The sequence below is a fragment of the Sylvia atricapilla genome, chromosome 13, assembly GCF_009819655.1.
Source record: "Sylvia atricapilla isolate bSylAtr1 chromosome 13, bSylAtr1.pri, whole genome shotgun sequence".
NCBI lineage: Eukaryota > Metazoa > Chordata > Aves > Passeriformes > Sylviidae > Sylvia > Sylvia atricapilla.
Window position 1 is genome coordinate 15,907,806 of NC_089152.1, and position 19,074 is coordinate 15,926,879.

General features: G+C 38.8%; 1 protein-coding gene across 1 annotated transcript in view; it reads right to left on the minus strand.

The window, feature by feature from the left end:
* Window positions 1–1,822: 1,822 nt before the first annotated feature.
* RORA (RAR related orphan receptor A) overlaps window positions 1,823–19,074 on the minus strand; it is a 357,011-nt gene continuing 339,759 nt past the window's right edge. The window contains 9 exon segments of the mRNA XM_066328073.1: window positions 1,823–12,201; window positions 13,443–13,555; window positions 14,795–14,861; window positions 14,863–14,906; window positions 16,285–16,345; window positions 16,347–16,393; window positions 17,069–17,149; window positions 17,152–17,200; window positions 18,419–18,540. Coding sequence (XP_066184170.1) covers window positions 12,037–12,201; window positions 13,443–13,555; window positions 14,795–14,861; window positions 14,863–14,906; window positions 16,285–16,345; window positions 16,347–16,393; window positions 17,069–17,149; window positions 17,152–17,200; window positions 18,419–18,540 — 749 coding nt within the window. The 3' untranslated portion in view covers window positions 1,823–12,036.

A 19,074-nucleotide genomic window follows, 5' to 3' on the forward strand; every position in this document is an offset into this window, starting at 1 on the left:
CTTCCTCTCTTAGGCATTCAGTTTCCCGGGCTCGCTTCTCCTGAGCAGAGCCGCAAAACCTTTTTTAACTGGTGGGCAGGCTTTCCAGTATGGTAGAATGTGGAATTCGGGTATTCTGAGAACCCATAGGTCTGGGTGTGGTGTTACAAGAAGAGGTGATGCCGCTCACTACTCTAAAGATGGGGAAATGATGAGGGCAGAGTGCGTACTTAGGGGCGTGTGATTAAAAACCGGGCAGTGTAACACAAATACATGAAAACTCAGAGATGATTCAGAACGATTTCCAAACCCACCGACAAGGGAGTCTTCAGCTTGCTTGCAGGTCAGTTTTAAGGACAGCGATTTTAATTCTGCCCTCTTGATTTATCTTAGAGAAGGAGGAAGGTTTTCTGTCCCATTGGATTGACCCACCCAGAGCCTAGCCGTGGAATTACCCCCTTGTAAGGAGTGATCTTACTTCCCAACCCAGGTATGGTAACAGTTCTACAGCTGAATATGAGAACGCTTATCTTGGTGAGTGTGGCAGCTTAAATCCTACTTCAGGCTGCATCTCTGTAAAACCTGCAGTATATGGGGGGTGTTTTTACAAAATATTGCTACTTTCTACTCGTGATCTTTGTACTTTCATGACATAAACGTGAACATGAAGAAACAGGTTTCCACTGTGAGGGTGGTGAAACTGTGGCACAGGTTGCCCAGGAAGGTTTTGGAGTCACTAGCCTCGGAAATACTCAAAAGCTGGGCACAGTCGTGGGCAACCAGCTCAAGGAGACCCTGCTTGTCACCTCTGAAGTCCCTGTCACCCTCAACAGTTCTGTGAAATAATCAGAGGTCAAACCCACCACCTCCTAACGTACAGTTTAGCTTTCCTTACAGGCAGGCACAGGAGGGAGTCTTCAGTTTGTCTCATTTCAGAAAAATTCCTCTGTTTCATAATGAACTATACAGTTCTTTCAAAAGCTGTTCCATAACCTGTATCTTGGTGGTTACACACTCTCTTGTGACTGGGAAGACTGGGCAGGAATGATGTCCTGAGGATAAGAAAATTATATCTGTGTTTTCCGTGTCTTGACTGCTGTAGACATGGAGCTGCTGTAGAACACATGGCACTGCTTAGTGCTACTGTTCTAAGAGTTATCACTTGCACTACTTTTTTTGTAGGGTTGATCTGTAGGTGAAGGCTGCTTCCAGATACAGTGCTTCAAAGATGAATGCTAGAATCTATTTCTGGATCATGGTCAGGCATATAAATACTGAGCTGTTAAAAGCTCTGTCAAGACTGAGGCATTTCTGAGTAGGTGCAGAAGGAGAATTTCACATGCCTGAAGTCTTAAGACCAGGCATGCTGCTGACACATTCAGGTGTTCCCAAAGTTAGCACAGCTGAGGGGAGCTGCACCTTTGGCTTTTGATGCCTAAATTGTACTAAACCTTCAATTTTGATACCCAAATCCTCATTTAGATCTGACCTGAAGTAGTAGTTCTGCTGGGAGAGTTCACTGGGAGGGTTTTGTGGCAAAATTTCTTGTATTTTGCACTTGATGTAGTGAACTGTGATTTCAAACAAGACACCTTCAAATGGAGGGAAGCTACATTAATCCATGTTCATTCTGAGAAAGTTTAAAGCTCTCGTTGGCCAAAAGGGGAGTTTAAAAGGTGTTTGGGGCTCACCTTGTTTCCCTCCTGCTGAACAAAGCTTGATGTACGTGCTAAAACAGCTCTAATACACATGTAGTCTGGTTTTGTATCAGTGCATTCCTTAAGGAATAAACCTAATGAACCATAATTCAGAAGAAACAAGGAAGATGCGACTGACAAAAAAATTAAGACAGATTTTTCCATTAGAAGCTGAAGTTTTATTACAGGATAACAGTACATAAAGCACATCTAAAATCGATGTGTTCAATGCACTTAATAAAGGTAATGTAATATTAAAGGTACAGTTTCTAAGTACAATATAACAACATTCATATTAGAATGAAAATTGGAGTATTTAAAAGACAACATTAAATCTCTTATTTTTACAGTCATATTTACAAAATGAATCAAAATACTTTTTCCGGGACCGAGTAAAATAACAAACTTGAATATAAGCAGGCTATCGTAAGAGTGAGTTGGAAAGGTCTATGGAAGGGAAAGTGAAGTGACTGGGTAAAGATCATTAGCAAAGGTTTAGTACAATACCACTTTCGTATTCCTCTTGATGGCTTACATTTTATTGTGGCTAGAAAAGGAATTTATACATACTGTACACATAACAGACAGCACATATTTACATGTACAGTATAATTGCATTAAACTCGTGTGTATTTACAGAAATTTGAGCGTATCACTCAACGAGGTTTTTAAGTTTGTGTGCTTCGTCAATCTGATGTATATTTGTAATCAGCATTTATTCTGGCGTTGGTACGTTGAACATTTAGTAAAGAGGGAGGATAAATGTTAACCAAATGGTTTTGCATAAATATATCAAACTATTAAAACAACAGGGAGAATGTGTTCCTGGCATTACCTATAGGTTGGTACGTACAAATTTAAGAGTGAGTCCTTTTCTCTTTGAAAATATCAAAAGGTGACTTAAATCAAGGAGGGAAAACGAAATTGTCATGGCTTATATTTAAATAAGATTGTAGCTTCAAGAGGTTTTTTATAATTGTCCTGATAGTGTTTGCAGTTAAACATTCCACTTATGAAAATATACCCATGGTGCAGTAAAGTTTGTTTTTGTTTTTAGGTCAACAGTATGTTTGCTGTTTTAAAAAAAATTATTTATATATATATATTCCTTGGATTGAGGGTATAAAAGCAGTGCATGGAAGCCAAGAACCATGGCTTTAAAATTCACTACCTTCTATTATCAAAAAGTGCAGTAAACAGAAACATTGTTATTAATAAATTGCTCAAAAATCTTTGCTAAAGATCTTATAAATTCAGTAATATTACAGAAAAATTCTAATAAATATTTAAAAGGTTAATTACCTCCTTAGTTAGATATTTGATATCCATCAGTTTTTAAGAATGAACATGAAAACAATATCTAGAATGAAAGGAACAGGGGATAGGAATATTTTGAAGGGTATATGACTACGTAAATTAAGGTATACATGAAAAAATAAAAACAAAACCCCCATACCTGACAAAAAGTTGCAAATTCCACTTCTTAATCAACTTTAGTTGCCACTGGCTGTCCATGGATATGTCTGTGTGGTATGTAAAGCATATCCAGGACTGGATAAACCATCCATCTCTCAGGGCCGAGTTACAGAACGTTCCTATTTACAGCACTGGAGTTCAGTGTGTGGGCGTGGCCCAGTAACAGCCGCAGTCTGAGTGTGGACAGATCCTATTTAAAGTGAGCGGGGAGGAAGGCACCCAGCACAGTAACATCTATCAGCTTCCCATGCAACAACAGGAGACAATTCCTCCAACCTCCCTTTCACACAGACAGCATATTGTAATTGCTTTATACTGGCAGATTAGATCTTTTTTCTGATTTTTGATACAATACAGGCAGACTGTTTTAGTAACCAAAAGGATAACAAGCTGGACAGAACAACTTTAATAACGTTAATAATTAATAATGTTAACAATGTAGAAAAAAAAAGTTCTACATTTGATATCAAGTATCTGTACCGGTGAAGTAATTTTCTCCTTATTAAATATACTATAGAATAATTTATATAATGACACTATGCATTTAAAGAGAAAACCATGTCCCAAATCTTGTACTCTGATACAGGTACTTGTTGGGCATATGTTGGTGTATATATATATATACACAAATATATATATTTATATATAGTTATACTCAGTGAAATTAACAAGACCCAAAGGTGGTATTGTCTAGGAATAAAAGGGGTTTGTTTGTTTTTGTTCACAAAAGTAACTTATCTAGCACCACACATCAGAAAAACACAAAAATAGCACACTCTAGTTCTAAACAGCTATGTCTAAAATAGATTATATAGTAAAACAGATATTATACAGCATAATGTGGTATTTGATAAACAGATAAATATTTGCACTGTGTAGGCTGTTTATAGTATAATTTTATCTATACAGAATGAAAGCAAAAAGTTAACTGTATAGAGGTGAGCAGAACAACATTAAATATTATGACTCCAAAGCAGAGACAAAGTTAGAGTTGAAAGAATAGAGCAAGATAAAATGTTTACAGGCCATTACAAGTCCTTAAATTAGTAGTAAAATAAGGAATCAGTTGCTCAAGTTTAAGAAAGCAGTAAACAAGAGATTGCATTTACATGCAGATGTCTAAAACTTGTATTTCTTTTAAATCTATGCACAAAAAGTCATTTGTTTTTATTGCTTGACATTCAGTTATGGCTAGAATATTTTTAACCTTTTTTTTTTTTTTTGTACTTTGGAAACAAGAATATTGTTAAAGGTGCCATAAAAATGGACAACATTGAAAACAGTTTGCAAATAAACCACCTAACACTGCAGTTCTTTATACATTTTAAAAAGCCTTGTCTGGGGTTTGTCGTATGTTAAATATATTTAATCTGGGAAAATACATTGTAGCTTGAAGCCTCCCATTGGCCCAAACATCCAATACAAAAACACATCTCCAGAAAAGGAGCAGGCAGACAATACAGTTACATATAAAGAAGCAGCCAGTTAATGTCCTAATACTTCAAATAGTGACCACTGTTCTGTGACTTGTTTCTAAATCAATGTAGAAATGAGGAACGTTTTGGATTTAAAAAGGTGTACAGTACGTATGCCTTTATTGTGAAATAAAATTCACTGTATTGCTTATGAATTCTCTGCATTAGATATAGATAGCATTACAGATTGCAAGTTCCTGTAAAGTTTGTGCATCTACATTAAGACTTTGTGGGGTAATTCAGGGTAGTGTTTCTCAAACCGAAAGTCACAACTGGTTGTTAGAACGCTGCCCAAGTGTTTAGATTACGATCAAAACACCCTGCCGGGCACGCCCAGCTCGGTTCTTTGTGAAGTGCAGGTTCTCCAGCGCGGTACACGTGCTGGTGCTGCCTACGGCAGCGCGCTGGGCAGGGAACTCGGGAGCTGCAGCTCGGCCCCACGGCCTGGAGGAGCTGCAAGAGCCGCCCGGGGACTGCGCTTTGCAGTGGCCGGAGAGTTCCCGTGAACCTGCGGCAGCTTGGTTCCTTCAGTTAGGAAACGCTGCCAATAATTCCAGCTGATTCACACTCCCTGCCCCAGGAAACGTAAGTCAATTCCAACACAGAGAGCCCTGTGCAGAAATATAGCTCACAGAGATTGTGCTTTCAGAAACCTTGAGAAACACTAACATAGGAACACAAGTATACACAGGACATGTGAACACTGAAAACATGCAGATGTTAACAAAGTGTGATGTCACACATCAAGTTGAACAACTTGATTGTGAAGCTCAGCTCGAAGAAGTAATAAGATGATGAGGGAGGACATACAAGTGAATATTGTGGCAGAAGAAGTGAGCCTATGAGTATTGATCTGAAGCCTTTATCATGTTTTGTTTCTTATTTGGATAGCCTACTTATTGCTATAAAGTTATTGCTATATTCTACCAATGATAAAGGCAAAAAAACCCCCAAAACCAAACAGCAACATTATAGATGGAAAAGGTAGAATACAGCTTCTGTTTAGATGTTAAAATTCTACTTAGTACCTGAATAAAGTTCCAGAGACAGACTGTATGTTATGTATTTTTCCCCTCCAGTCCAGTGACTTAGCATTATGTAGCAAGCCATTATCACAGTACTAGAATTAAAGCACATACTGCAAGGATTTTTAAATAAATACTCATTTACATTTTAAAACTTTTCTTTTTGTTGTGGTATTTGGTATCTGTATGCATTTGCCCTCATTTCCACCAAATGATTTACTGACAGGAATATTTAAACAAAAAGAAAGTAAGAGGCTAAAATTCAAATATATTAATGGATGTAACTTTAAAAGTAATAAATATTATTAGTATTAATAATTAGAAAATAATTCTAATAGTTATATTTCTCCAGCTAAGGAAAATAAAGATGTTCTGTGCAATCCGAATCAGCTAGCACAGGTAGAATTCCATACAATGAATACTCAAGAGAAAATTGCTTATTATTTTTGGATATTGTATAGTAAGTGCTGTTTCTGGCATTTATATGAGTAGGTTTATCTACATTGAGGAGTTTTGGAATGTCTAGGGAAAAAAATACACATCATTTGCACAGCTTACACTGTGTAACCTGTTTTGTTCATCAAGTACAGACTGGGGATTGTCTGTGCCAATCCAAACAAAGATATTGTAATGCTTGGATCATCCCACTACACAGTTAAAACAACTTACAGGTTGTCTATTCTAGGAGTGTTTAATTGATGCAAGTATGTAAAGAATAGGGTCTGCTGTGAATCAGCAGTAGGAGTTCTCTTCTGCTGGAGTGCCAGAACACCAACTGATCACAGCTGCTAAGGGCTGGTCTGCCTTGGAAAGCCACTCCGGGCTGCACTCGACTGGCAGCTTCTGAAACCGTGAGGACGGTTTCCCTATTTATTAAGCAATCTAAAGTAACCAACTGGAAGCTCTATACCCGTGAAAAAAACCTCAAAAATACCAGAAAACCGGGGCTTTCTCCAAGCAGACAGACTGGATGGAGAAATCAAATTCACTCTCTTTCCAACGTAACCAACGTGTTGAAGTCTTGCTCGTTTTGTTCGTAATAGTTTATTTGCTTTTCTACTTGCATTTTCCAAAGAATGTGAAGCCATAAACCAAAGCTAATTGAGACAGGCTTCCAGCATCCTTTAGTTTGGCACTGGGAGACTTCTAAACATTGCTGGGTTTTGGTGCCATTGTAAAATCACTTGGAATTGCTGTATTTGATGTACTAGACATGAAAAATTCTTCAGCCTCAGTGTTTCAGTCAGGTTTTGGCTTTACCATGAAACATCTGCAACAATGACAGACAACATTTGAAGTGTTGTTCTTGTATTCCTGCAGATCTGTGTTGCTTTCTGTGACTTCACTGCAGAAACCTAACCATGACCTTTTCATTCTTACTGTGTTCTCACAAACTGATTCATTTTCTTGGACAATAACTGAAATACTAAAAAGCTGTTTTCTATTGCAGAACATTGAATTTCAGCTAGAAGAGTAGTCCTATCATTATAACAATGTCCAGAGGGTATTGAAATTAATTTCAATCATTTTTTTTAGTGGGTCAGCATTTATTTTCTAAAATATAATTGTAAAATCTTCGCACTATTTGGAGCACTTCTGTTTTGAGCACATTACCAACCAAGAAGCAGCTCTACTGCAAGAGTGAGCAAGAGAATGAGGCACACATAGAGCATTTAGTTAAAAAAAAATATCCAGTTCTCTTGTGCCTGGGGGGAGGGGGAAGGGAAGAAATACTAGCATATTTTTTAAAAAGGAATTTGTTCCACCAGCAGTACTGGCCACCCTGTTGAAGAGTTTTAGAAGATCCCTGAGCACATTAGTTTCTGACTTATAACCCCAGCTCCAAATGATAGGGCTTCTCTTGTTGATAACGAGATGGATTGTCATTCACAGTTAAGTCAATCATAAGGTGCTTATCTATTTACCCTTTTTTTTCACCAATCAGCACAAAGAACTGTCAGAAAATAACTTTTATTTTTCTTTTTTAAATAATAAAAGGGCACAAAATTTAAACAATCAATGTTTTGTGACAGTGGTTTAGGATTATTATCTGGCTGCCCCTCAACAACAGACAAGTGATTCAATCGACATTCCTTAGCAAAAGAAAAAAAAAAGAAAAAAAAAAGAAAAAAAAAAGAAGGAAAAGAAAAAAGGCAAAAAAAAAAGAAAAATCCTGTACAAATATGTATTTTTCCCTGAGGGATCAAGGTTACACCCGCAAGTGCTCTATGTACATATTGCACTGTAGAGGAATGAAGAACATGTGCAAAAAAAAGCAACAATGATTGAAGCTTACTAATCAAACCTTTTAATCATGACTGCTATGTCATCTTGCATTTTGGAATGTCGGAACACAGCTATTCCTTTAATCTAAAATGTAAAAATAAAAAACAAAAAAGAAAGAAAAAGAAAAACGCACCTCTACTATGGCACATTCAATGAAATAAAAAGTTTTCCAAAGACAAATAGACAAATTCCATCAAGAAAATAATACAAAGTTCGTTCGTTTGTGGTTTTTTTTTTTTTGTTTTTTAGAAAAATTACATTACTTTCTTTCATTGTTTCACATTACAAAATCTTTTTTTTTTTAATGTTTACACAAATCACATTTTATTGCAGGAATATTTCAAGTGCCATCAAACATTTATAGAAGGGTTAAAAAAATAGAAGTCTCTCTAAAGTGGTCCAGACAAGGCTTTGTATAGAATAAATCTTTTTACCACCTTCTATTTTTGACTTAAGTATTTTGAATACATTTTCTTTATTCCATTGACACTTAACAGCCTAGAAGCAGCCGCTCACACGTCCCACGCATACACTCATGTGCGCACACAATGGACTCTCTCACACACACACAGGTGCACATACACAGATATCTTGGTATTCATACTAACATAAGCTAATAAAGAACAACCAAACTTAAAACCAGCCTCCCTTTTTACCTAATTCCATTCGTCAAAAAATGCTGGAGGTGATGACTTATATTAGGGTGGTTCAGATGACAGTATAGTCTAGTAGCTCTTCCTCGAAAGCCAGAAAACATCTCCAATTTATGTAACTCCATATAACTCCCCTAGGAAAATATCTTTGCAGACTCTAAGGACTAGGTCATCAAAATTTAAAATATTATGTTCAGCTATCCTAGTGTTTTTATTTGTAGTGAACTGGGCAGATGATAAAAATACTCATGTGAATACCCACTGACCTCCAGTGTTTTTTAACTGGTTGATCATCTGATACAAGGCCACAAGTCCCAGGGGTTTGCAGCAGGCATTTCCTCTGCTGCGCTGGGTTCTTACACTGCCATCTCTGACCAGCCACTCTGGTGTTATCCTGAGTCCCCCTGCATAAAAACCTCCTTGGCAACAGATGTCTTATCAGTACATGTGCTGTGCTGTATCCCTTTGTTCCCCATCCATGAAGAGCAACCCAAAAATTATACTCTGTTGCCAAGTGGCTGTTAACTGTGACTGGGAAAGCAGAGTGACTTGGGGTGTGTGTGTTCAGCCTGATTTAACAAGGTCCCAGTAGACACGAGCTCCCACAAACAAAAACAACAGTACCTTTCTGGCCTGGAATATCACTCTCAGCTAAGGCCCTATTTAAGACCTTTTTATTATTATGTAATTTATTAGAAAATGCTCCAAGACTTATATTGTCAATGATTTATGAATGTAAATATTCTAAACAGATTCCAAACAAAACCATGGCGCTTAGATGCCTGGTAAAGTACTAATATTCCTCATGAAAAGGTAAGAACAGGACGTGACTGAAAACTAATCCCCAAATATTTTGCCTGGTAGTCTACGTTGTCAGAAGTAGGAGGTGTATCCCACTCTCTAAAAAAGTACAGGTCTTACTTCACTATTCATTAGTTGACACTGAGATTAAGTTTAGTTGATCTTTACAGGACTAGCACCTAAGGCTGGTCACATTCAGAAAACATTTGTTAGTTAAAAGGGGTGTTTCAAAAATAGGAACACACATTAGAATGCAAGTACCATATCGTGCCAGTTACTCCAATAGCGTAAACAATGATCCCAGGACAAGTGTTTCAGTGGGAGTGGAGAGAGCATGTGCTGGGCTGTGAGCTGCCCCCTCAGGAGCAGGCAGGATGGAGCAGGAAAAAGACAGCTCTATGGACTTTTTCCAGAAGCCCTCTCCTGCCTCCCTCCCAGTGCTCACAGCACTGCAGGTGTTCCCCTCCCACACTCCAGGGCACACTGCTCTGAGGAGGAAGTGTGATGCTCTCCTCTAGCCCTCCTTTCAAAGCCTAGAGATGGGTGATAGCTGTAACCTTCCCTGATGTGCTAGACTGGAACATTTCTAATAAGTGTCACAGATAAATGTCTCAATTTGACCCCAAAGGAAACATGCTCAAATCATAGAATAAACCAATATTTTGCTAATTAGAACCCGCTGATCTGATTCTCCTTTTTAAAATACTTAGGCTTGGGTATGCTTCTATTCAATTGTTACTTCTCAACAAGTGTCACATACATAAGAGATTGTTTACCCTTGGAATTTAAAGGGCACATTATGTCTCATTCCTTCTCATTTTTTGATGTTCCCAGCTTTTTTTTAGGTGCTTCATCAAAACTGCATTTGTGATGGCCTGCAAGGGACATAGTTATGCATCTTCATCTCATCCAAACCAAATTATACACCTCTGGCTCAAACAGCCACAGTTTAATTTGCAATGTCGTTTATGTGAATCTGCTTCCTTCAGAACTACCTTTACTGCCAGCTTTGCTCAGAGACAGGATTCTTCCTGAATGGAATAGTAATTAATAACACTGCAAGGTTCAGCTTATTGATGTTGGCTATGCAATACAGGAATCAGAATTACAGAATGCAGGTTTCTGACATTAATGATTTCCAGGCTTCTACTGAGTACAAACTAATGCTTTCTAGCAACAGAGTGCCTTTCCTTTCTTAATGCCTGTCCTTCCTCAGAGTGCCTTTCCTTCCTCAGAGCCTGTCCTCATCTGATCAACTTTAAAGTGCGTCTTTTTAAACAAGGAGAGAACAGACTTCTCTGTTCAGCTCCCTGGAACTGAACTGCTGGCAGAACAGGGGTCAGTGTATCTCATCTCACTGAAGTCAAAGACAAACTCATGGATTTTGGTAGGCTACAGCTTGGCATTTGAAGGCATTGTTTACGATATGGAGTACAAAAGTATGTAATATTACGTATAAAAATTACTTTTCCACAAGCATGTCATCCACACATACTTTTACTGTAGATACAGACTTGAATAAATACTTTCAAACCTGGATTTATGGTGGGCAGAAATACACTATTTAATAGTCTGATTTTCAAAGATGCTGTGTTACTAATTTGTAAATGATCTGTAATTAGTTCAACTCTGACAGTGGAACTCAGAACCTTTGAAAATGAGGCTTTTGACTTTGAAACATCCAGGTTTGAAAGATTTGAAAATAAAAGTACCTTTGAATTTAACTTCTGAAAAGATTATTTTAATGTAGAAAATTGTGATTATTTTCAACTCTTTTAAAAAATCTGTAACCATTTCAGGATATGACCAGCCTCTCTTTAAAAGTAACATGGAAAACAGCAGCATAAATACCTCCCAATGTACCAGTACCTGCCAAATCTTTTTCAGTTAAACTTGAATTTCTGGTGCACATGCAACACAACAATGAACACGCTAGCATTTAATTTAAAGAAAAAGGTGCAAAATGAAAGTGCCTTATCAATTCAACAAGAAAAGCTATACCAGTAACTACATTTTATATTAATTAAAACAATATATAAACAATATCTCTTTTGCTATATATAGTCTTCATGCCCATTTACCCTGTAATATATTATAATGCTATTGTTGCTATTGCTATGGACCCTTTTCATGCCGTTCTGTCTACTGGCAAACAGTGGTAGGTGAGAAAAAATCGTCCTTCATGAAACAATGAGCAAGTTGTGCAAACTGATGCTGAAATCTCTGCAACGCACACCAGTCGCTGATTACTAGGTGGACTCTGTTCTGACCAACAAATTGATTGTTCTGTCAAAAGTCTGGGCAGTGAACTACAGGAGAAAACAACCTTCTGACATTAGTACCCTCAGTCTGTGTAAACAGAGGTCAAGGATTGAGAAGTTGAGACAGAAAAAGGGTCCATATTTGTAGGCATAATGGAAATCATATGCATGAGAAAAACAAGTTCAACTTTGTTTCATTGTTTCCCATCCTTCGCCTGACCCCGACCGCCAAGAGATGTGCAGTGTGTTGGCTCCCTAGGTCTGTGCAGGGCCATATAAAGTGTCTTGGTTTTCTTTCTTTTTTTTTTTTTTTCCTTTTTTTTTCCTTTCTTTTGTTTTAATGTTTGTACTTCAGACATTCTAGAAGTGCTTAGGTGATACGTTTACCCATCAATTTGCATTGCTGGCTCAAACTCTGAAGTGAACAACTCCTTGTAAAGTGGAGGAAAATGAAGTCGCACAATGTCTGGGTATATTGCTTTAAATGCCATAAGCTTTTCTGTATGTCGTCCACACAGTGCTCTTAAAGTAGACACTTTGCATATTAACTGTAAAAAAATGAACACAAGTCATATGGTCATACATGGAACCAAGCCTCCCAATCTTGCTGTAAGGATTAAAGCTCTCCCAAACCAAATTATTTACTTAACAAGGACATTGCGGATGCACAGTCATGGATATTTACTACAAGTATTTAAGTAATGGACTCACAGCTATTAGTGAAATAATCTTGTTTTAAGTTCTTTGGAAAATGTGGCATTGGGTTTCCTCGCTGGATGGATAAACAAGTATTTCAGGGCTGGATCTTCATTCATTAAATTATCCTCTTGGAAGAAGGGAATCCCAACTGCTTTTAAACTCGCTGTGAATATTAGGTAGGGAACTGGCAATGTAACAGATTAGACTTATTTACCTTAAGTTAAATAAGGTTAAAAATATGTACTTCAAAAATATCATGAGGTTACCCCCTGAGGTTACTGGGTAATGTATTTGTATCAAAGCATTTGGAAGACACTTTCTTCTGACAAAGGTATCCAAAGTATACACTGAGAGAAAATTACATGAGCTAGGATTTGAAGTGAGGAAAATCTGCAGCACCCAGGCTGGAGCATCCTGCTCCTATTGTAACTAATTCTGTGGTGTGAAATGAAGGATAAGCTTTCTGGCTGTGCAGAGGTGTAAAAGGAACTACCTCTGCAAGGTAAAAGTAAAGTGCCTATCTTTCCCTAGTTCTTCAGATTTACTTCTTGTAACATCACACCAGTTTCCCATTTCTGAGAAATTACATGAAGGTAACTTTAGTATAACAGTAGGGAGTGCCTCTTTTTTCTAGGCTCAGTATTTGGAAGAACTGAGAAAAAGGCTGTGTGGGGAACTTCTCACGGAAGGCTGAAAAGAAGTTTAGTTTGTGTGTTGCATCTTATAACAACTTCACTGTCATGCAGGCAGAGATTCCACCAATATGAAGGCATGCATGCTGCAGCACTGAAATAGTGTTCTGTGTGGCAGGAGTGTTGTGTAGGAGAACTACGATAAAAACCTTCATCGCTTTTCACGAAGATCCACATAAAAATACTCCCCTTCAGACCATTATCAGCCTTGTTCTCTAGTACATCATCATTTCACCTCTTTTAGGTCTAAGTAAATAGGTTCAGCTGCACAGCTTGATTTTGAACAAAGAATTCTGGGTTTATAAATAAATTAACTGCAAATTTACCCCATAATCAGGGCAGTGTTCAGCTGAAGCCACTCTTTCACAGTCTGTGGCATGGCACAGAATGACTCTTACCTTTGTTAGAATTCCATCTTCTCGGTGGTTCTTCTGTAGGACGTGCTGAAGTGCTAGCTGGATCTTCTGCTGGAGTTTTTCAATTTTTACTTTCTCCTGAAGCCATGAGCGATCTGAATATAAATGGAGTTAAAACCTCTAGTAATGCACATATGGATCACAGCTCACCAGGAAGTACTAAGTCTGTTACAGATTCATTTTTCCTTTTTGTAACCTTTCTTCCACTTGTATACTTCCATATAGAAAATGGATTTCAAAACTAATAGGTTTTGAAATGCATTTATTACATACACTTGAAGTCACTTTTATAAAGCCCTTATTTAGGAGAATACAATGCATCTGAGTAAGATCTACTATTCATTTGCTAAGAAAATCTGTAAAATGCAGGGTGTTTACAAAATGAAGCTAGCAACTTCTTACTGGGAAATGAATAGATCATATAATGAACAAGTAGTTGGAAAGGGTCGTCTTGCTAAGATCTTACAGAAAACCAATAGAACTTACAGTGACTTACAGAAAAATCAGATGCAAAGATTCAGCCATTAAAAAAAAGCAGCTAAATTTCCTGGCAGAAAAGTGGTATTAGCTGCCACATTCCTGGTGTGATAGAACAGTAGGGTTCTGTGGCTTGCTAAGATAAGACACAGGGCTAACATAGTTCCTGTCTGGCCAACAGCATGAGAACATATCTATGATAGACTCAAACCCACCACTGCTAATAGAAGTTTCCATCACCACTCCTGAGTCCACTGTGCTGCAATGCCAACTCTCAGTTTCCCTCCTCAGGTGTCAGGCCAGGCACAAATGGCCTTTCTGTCCCAGTACCTTGTTCCACCTGACCTAGCAAGCCTTTCCAGGACCTGGGAGCACACTGTGCACGTTCACCTGTGATTACCAACTTATTTTAGCCACAGGCATGACTTTTAGGGTGACTTGGATGACTGGCACCATAATTCTCAGAGTCCCAGTCACACTAAAATGGCAGTGCTGGAAGTTTTGTGTTGTGCTGGCAGCTGCAAGCTCACACACATGGAAAGCCAACTATGGGAGTCCAGTAACTGCCTGTCTCACCAGGATTGGCTCACAATCAAAGGCATTTAAGCCTTTGCAAAGAAGCTGAGTCCTCAGCAAGGTGAAAATGTGGAAAACAAGGGCTTAGATTAGGACTTCCAATTTAACAAGTTGGTTCCTAAATTTATAGTTTTAATGTGCTTATTAAAATAAAAAATATAGTGAAGAGACACTCAGAAAGATGATATTCCCACAATGTCTGATGATTCTAACATCATTAATAAGGCCTCAAAATAAAACAACCCTTGCCAAATAATCTAGAGGAAACCTTCATCTCTTACCTGCTGACATTAAAACAAACGCAGAAAACAAAGCTATCTCATCTTCTGTCAGGTGCATAGAACATAACCTTTTTCACAAATTCAAACACAAAGCTAATGCAGTCTTCACAACCTGCCAAAAAGAATGTAGGCTCTTGTTACATTGTTAAAACTACTTCAACTCTACAGAGTTGTTGATTTATTCTGATGGAGATGAGAAATAGATGTAAACACTTCATAGGTGGTCTTCTCCTTAAGGACTGTGAAGTGATGGCAGTGAGATCTCACTCATCCTGGAGGGTATTACTCCACTCCCACATCCTGGCAGCCAAGATTCTGAAGGCTTTGCACACTGTATCTGTCTACATTGGGTTGTCATGGGGTAATATGGATAAATCTCAAGCCATTTATTTTCAAGCTCAAAACTGCTTTATATTTGTTCCTTTTCTAAATGGAACTTTGTCATGTCAGTGTCAACTGAAGGCTCGAAATGTGGACTTAAGAAGTCCTGATTTTAAGATTATTGAGCACACAGAGTGGGGGAACAGAGGGCACACAACGACTGCAGGAAGCAAAGGAGAAGCCAAGGTCTGACTGAACACCGGTTCATGCAGAAGAGGAACTGTGTCTCTTCCATCTATTCTCTTGCTCACACAGGTGTTATTCAGGTTTACTGCTGCTGTCACACATGCAGGTACAGGCTTTAAAGTGAGCCCTGCTCTGAAGAGCATCACAACTGAGAGCGAGGGCTTTTCCTCAGCCTCCCCAGCCTAAACTTCTGGAAAAGCTGGTAACAGATCAAGTTATATTCCTTAGAACCCAGAACTGTTTGCACTCTGACCTGTACTTGAGGGTTTAGAAAGGCAGAGAATACTTCAGTAATTGTCCAGCATTCTCCACTGACAGATTTTCACTGCCTCCCAAAGTGACTTACAGCCCAAATCTATACCCAGTGAATACATCCTTTTTAAAATTAGCAAAAATACATGGGAAAAATCAAAATTGTATGTAGTTTATTTAAGAAATGATTTATACTATTTTCACCAGCAAATAACTGGATTAGCAGATTTTAAAACACCATTAACATCTTCAAAGCCGTAACATCAGTATATTTAAATTAGCTTAAAATCAGCTGTCTTTTTCAACAGGACATATGTAGTATACATTAGATACTGAAATCTGGGCTTCTCTCACAAAAGTGAGTTCAGACTGCTCTACCCTAATCAAAATGCTGAACTTCAGTACCAACAGACCCTATGCACAGAGTTAAGCTGTTTTACCTCCTGAAATCAGCTTGGTCTCAACAGAGCCAGCATGACCACTACAAAACAGCAGTTTCAGCTCCAGAACTCTTTTATTTGACCCTCTATAGACTGATTTTTCAAAGCAGTTGTTTTCCCTTGCCTTTTCCACCTTATTATTTTTTATTCTGGTGGGGTTTTTGGGTTTTGTCTTTTTGGGTTTTTTTGTTTGGTTGGGTTTCTTTAAGACACAACACTTACATTCCTTACCTAAGGACTTGAAAACCTCTGGGCTAGCATACTTGCCATCCAAGTAGACTGTGTTGTTCTGGGGAGTCAAAGGCACGGCACATTATGATGAACACAACTCTAACGACCCCTAAACCAGAACAATGTACGTTGTGACTATGGAAGGACGAAACTTCGGTTGCAGCAAGAACAAGTGAGGATTTAATAATAACGCTCTGCATCATTATCAGTTTAGTAGAGTAGTAAGTTGCTGTGGTGTAGCAGAGCAAAGTTTGGTTTGCTGGTAGAATTAAAAGAATTCCCATAAACCTCTTTAGAAGTTTTGCTAAAGCAGCTTAGTTAATGCTAATAAACTATTTTTTTTTAGAGTAATGAGGTCTCTGAAGCCAAAGCAGCTCATTTAAATTAATGTTCACCAAGCTTAAACAACTCGGTGCAGTACTTGTAAACTGAATAACTTCTACAATATCTCACCAAGCACAATCTGGATTTTTTGCCTTGAAATATTCACTATTAGCAATCAAAAAAAAAAAAAAAAAAAATTTACTCCCGTTTTTACATCTTAACCACTCATTGACCCCCTTTGTCCATAATGAAAATTTGATAATTTGAACTCCCTCCTCCCCACAATTATTAAAATGATGTTACTTCAAAGACAAGACAATTTACAAGGTTTCCTTATTTAATTTCTGAATACTATATGTACTGCCTATGAATATATGTGTATGCAACCACTGTATGTAACATGTAACACCTTCCTCAGGCAAAACTCAATCGAAGCCAGACCTTAAAACGACCCACGTACCTGCTTTTAAAAGCACAATTTGATCATTTTTGACAAGTTCCATAAAGCCATCAATGCGTTTGGCAAATTCCACTACATACGTATAGCTTCTGTGATTTTGACTGCGCATAACTGCCACATTACCTCCCTTTGCTGTTTGAGAGAGAAGAGAAATTCAAAAATTACTAACCAAGCTTTGGAAAGCTCCTTGTCAGAAAGTAAAACTGAGCTAAAAAAGCCCCCAAACAACAAAATGGAGTGAGTTCTCTCCAACACTCCTGGCTACAGTGTGCTGATGAGGCAAGGGGAATTGACCTCAAAACCAGAGCCTCATGTGGATGAGTGACAATGCAACCACGTCATGTCTTCAGTCATGTCAAGAAGAGATCCAGCTCGGAGTACTTCTTACTTCATAAGCCAAAAATGTCAAAGCATAATGATTTTGGTCACTTCAGTGGGATTTTTTTTCACTGCATGGAAATAAAATGCCAATTTACGGCAGCAAGGCATGATCATCTTTTTCCTATCAGCTTCTCTATTTTGTACTGAATGCAAATTATCAACCTAGCTCATCTTCAGAATGATACATATAAAGATGTTCATGTATGATGATCATCTTGATAACAGCATAAAGAAGGCATACAAATAGTGAGTTTTTCCAGTGTTGATAATAATGCAGAATGAAATCACCTAAAGTAGAAAAACTATACTCCTAAAGGTTAATAATTTTCTGCAGAAATGAAAAATATGTTCAAGGAACAGTGTGCTCAGCAGTGCACCCCAAGGCCATTTTCCAAAAGTAGCCAATTGGTAGTAGCTTGTGGACGGAAGGCATGTTGGAAATAACATTGATTAGATGTTACAATACGCTGGTGGCATGGCAGCACTGTGCTGCTACTCCACAGGTAAAACCCAAACACCGAGGACAACTGGAGCATGAATCAGGATTACAGTGAACCCTCAAGGTTGGAAATCTGATGGAGCTCTGTATTTATAAACTCAAACCAAAACACAGCAAGTAACATCACAAACTTGGTGGCTTCAGCTTTTGTTGTTCTTCATCCAGAACATAAAAAAATTAAGAGAAGACAATAACATGCCAAATAAGATTGAAAAAAAATCTTATTATTTCTTATCTCCTTTATCAGACAGCTTTTAGGAGAATGCCTTTTCCTACATCTGTAAAAATCACAAATGCAAAGGATATCCTGACCATCTTGCCGCTTTTGATTCTACTGTATTATTTTTTTAAACACACAGATATACATTCCTGATAGTAAAGAGAAAGCAGTGGAAAAGTGAATTTTGCAGTGTGTTATGGAAATACCATGCTTTAAAGAAACCATGCCGTAACTTGGCATGCTTTTATACCTTGTTCTGATAGTTCTCAATTTCTTCCTGCAGAAAAGTTTGCCATGTTATCTGCTGTAACTCCTCTCTCAAGTACTGGCAAGTTTCCATGTGTGACTTGGAAATATTCTGTGCAAGATGTTCTAAAAGAAAGAGCAGAAAGCGACACGCGTTAGAAATGCAAAGCTCCGCCTTCAGACAGGAGAAAAGCTGGGCTATTCCAGCCGCAGCAGGGTGAGGGAGAGTGTGAGCGGAGCGAGAGGCCCGCGCTGGCGCTGCTCTGCCGGCGGCGCCCCGGGCGGGAGGGCGGCCATTTAACGCGGGGCGCGGCCGTGCCCGCCGCCGCCGGCAGAGGGCGGCCGTGCAGCGCCGGGCGCTCCGACCCCGGGCCGGGGACACGGGCACCTCCGGGCACCTCCGGGCACCTCCGGGCACGGCCCGCACCGCGCACCGCGCTCCGGCACACCGCACGGCCACCGCACGGCCACCGCCGCGCCCCTCCAGCCACGGCACACGGCTGCCCGTGCTCAACGCACGACACTGTCCGCCGGGACAGCCGGGGCTGCCCAGTGCCAACGCTTCCCGACAGGGAAATACATGCACCTATCTAGAGTTCTCTCAAGCGGGACTCTCTCCCTTGGGGCTGCCACGGAGAGCAAAATGTCTTTTTCTTTTCC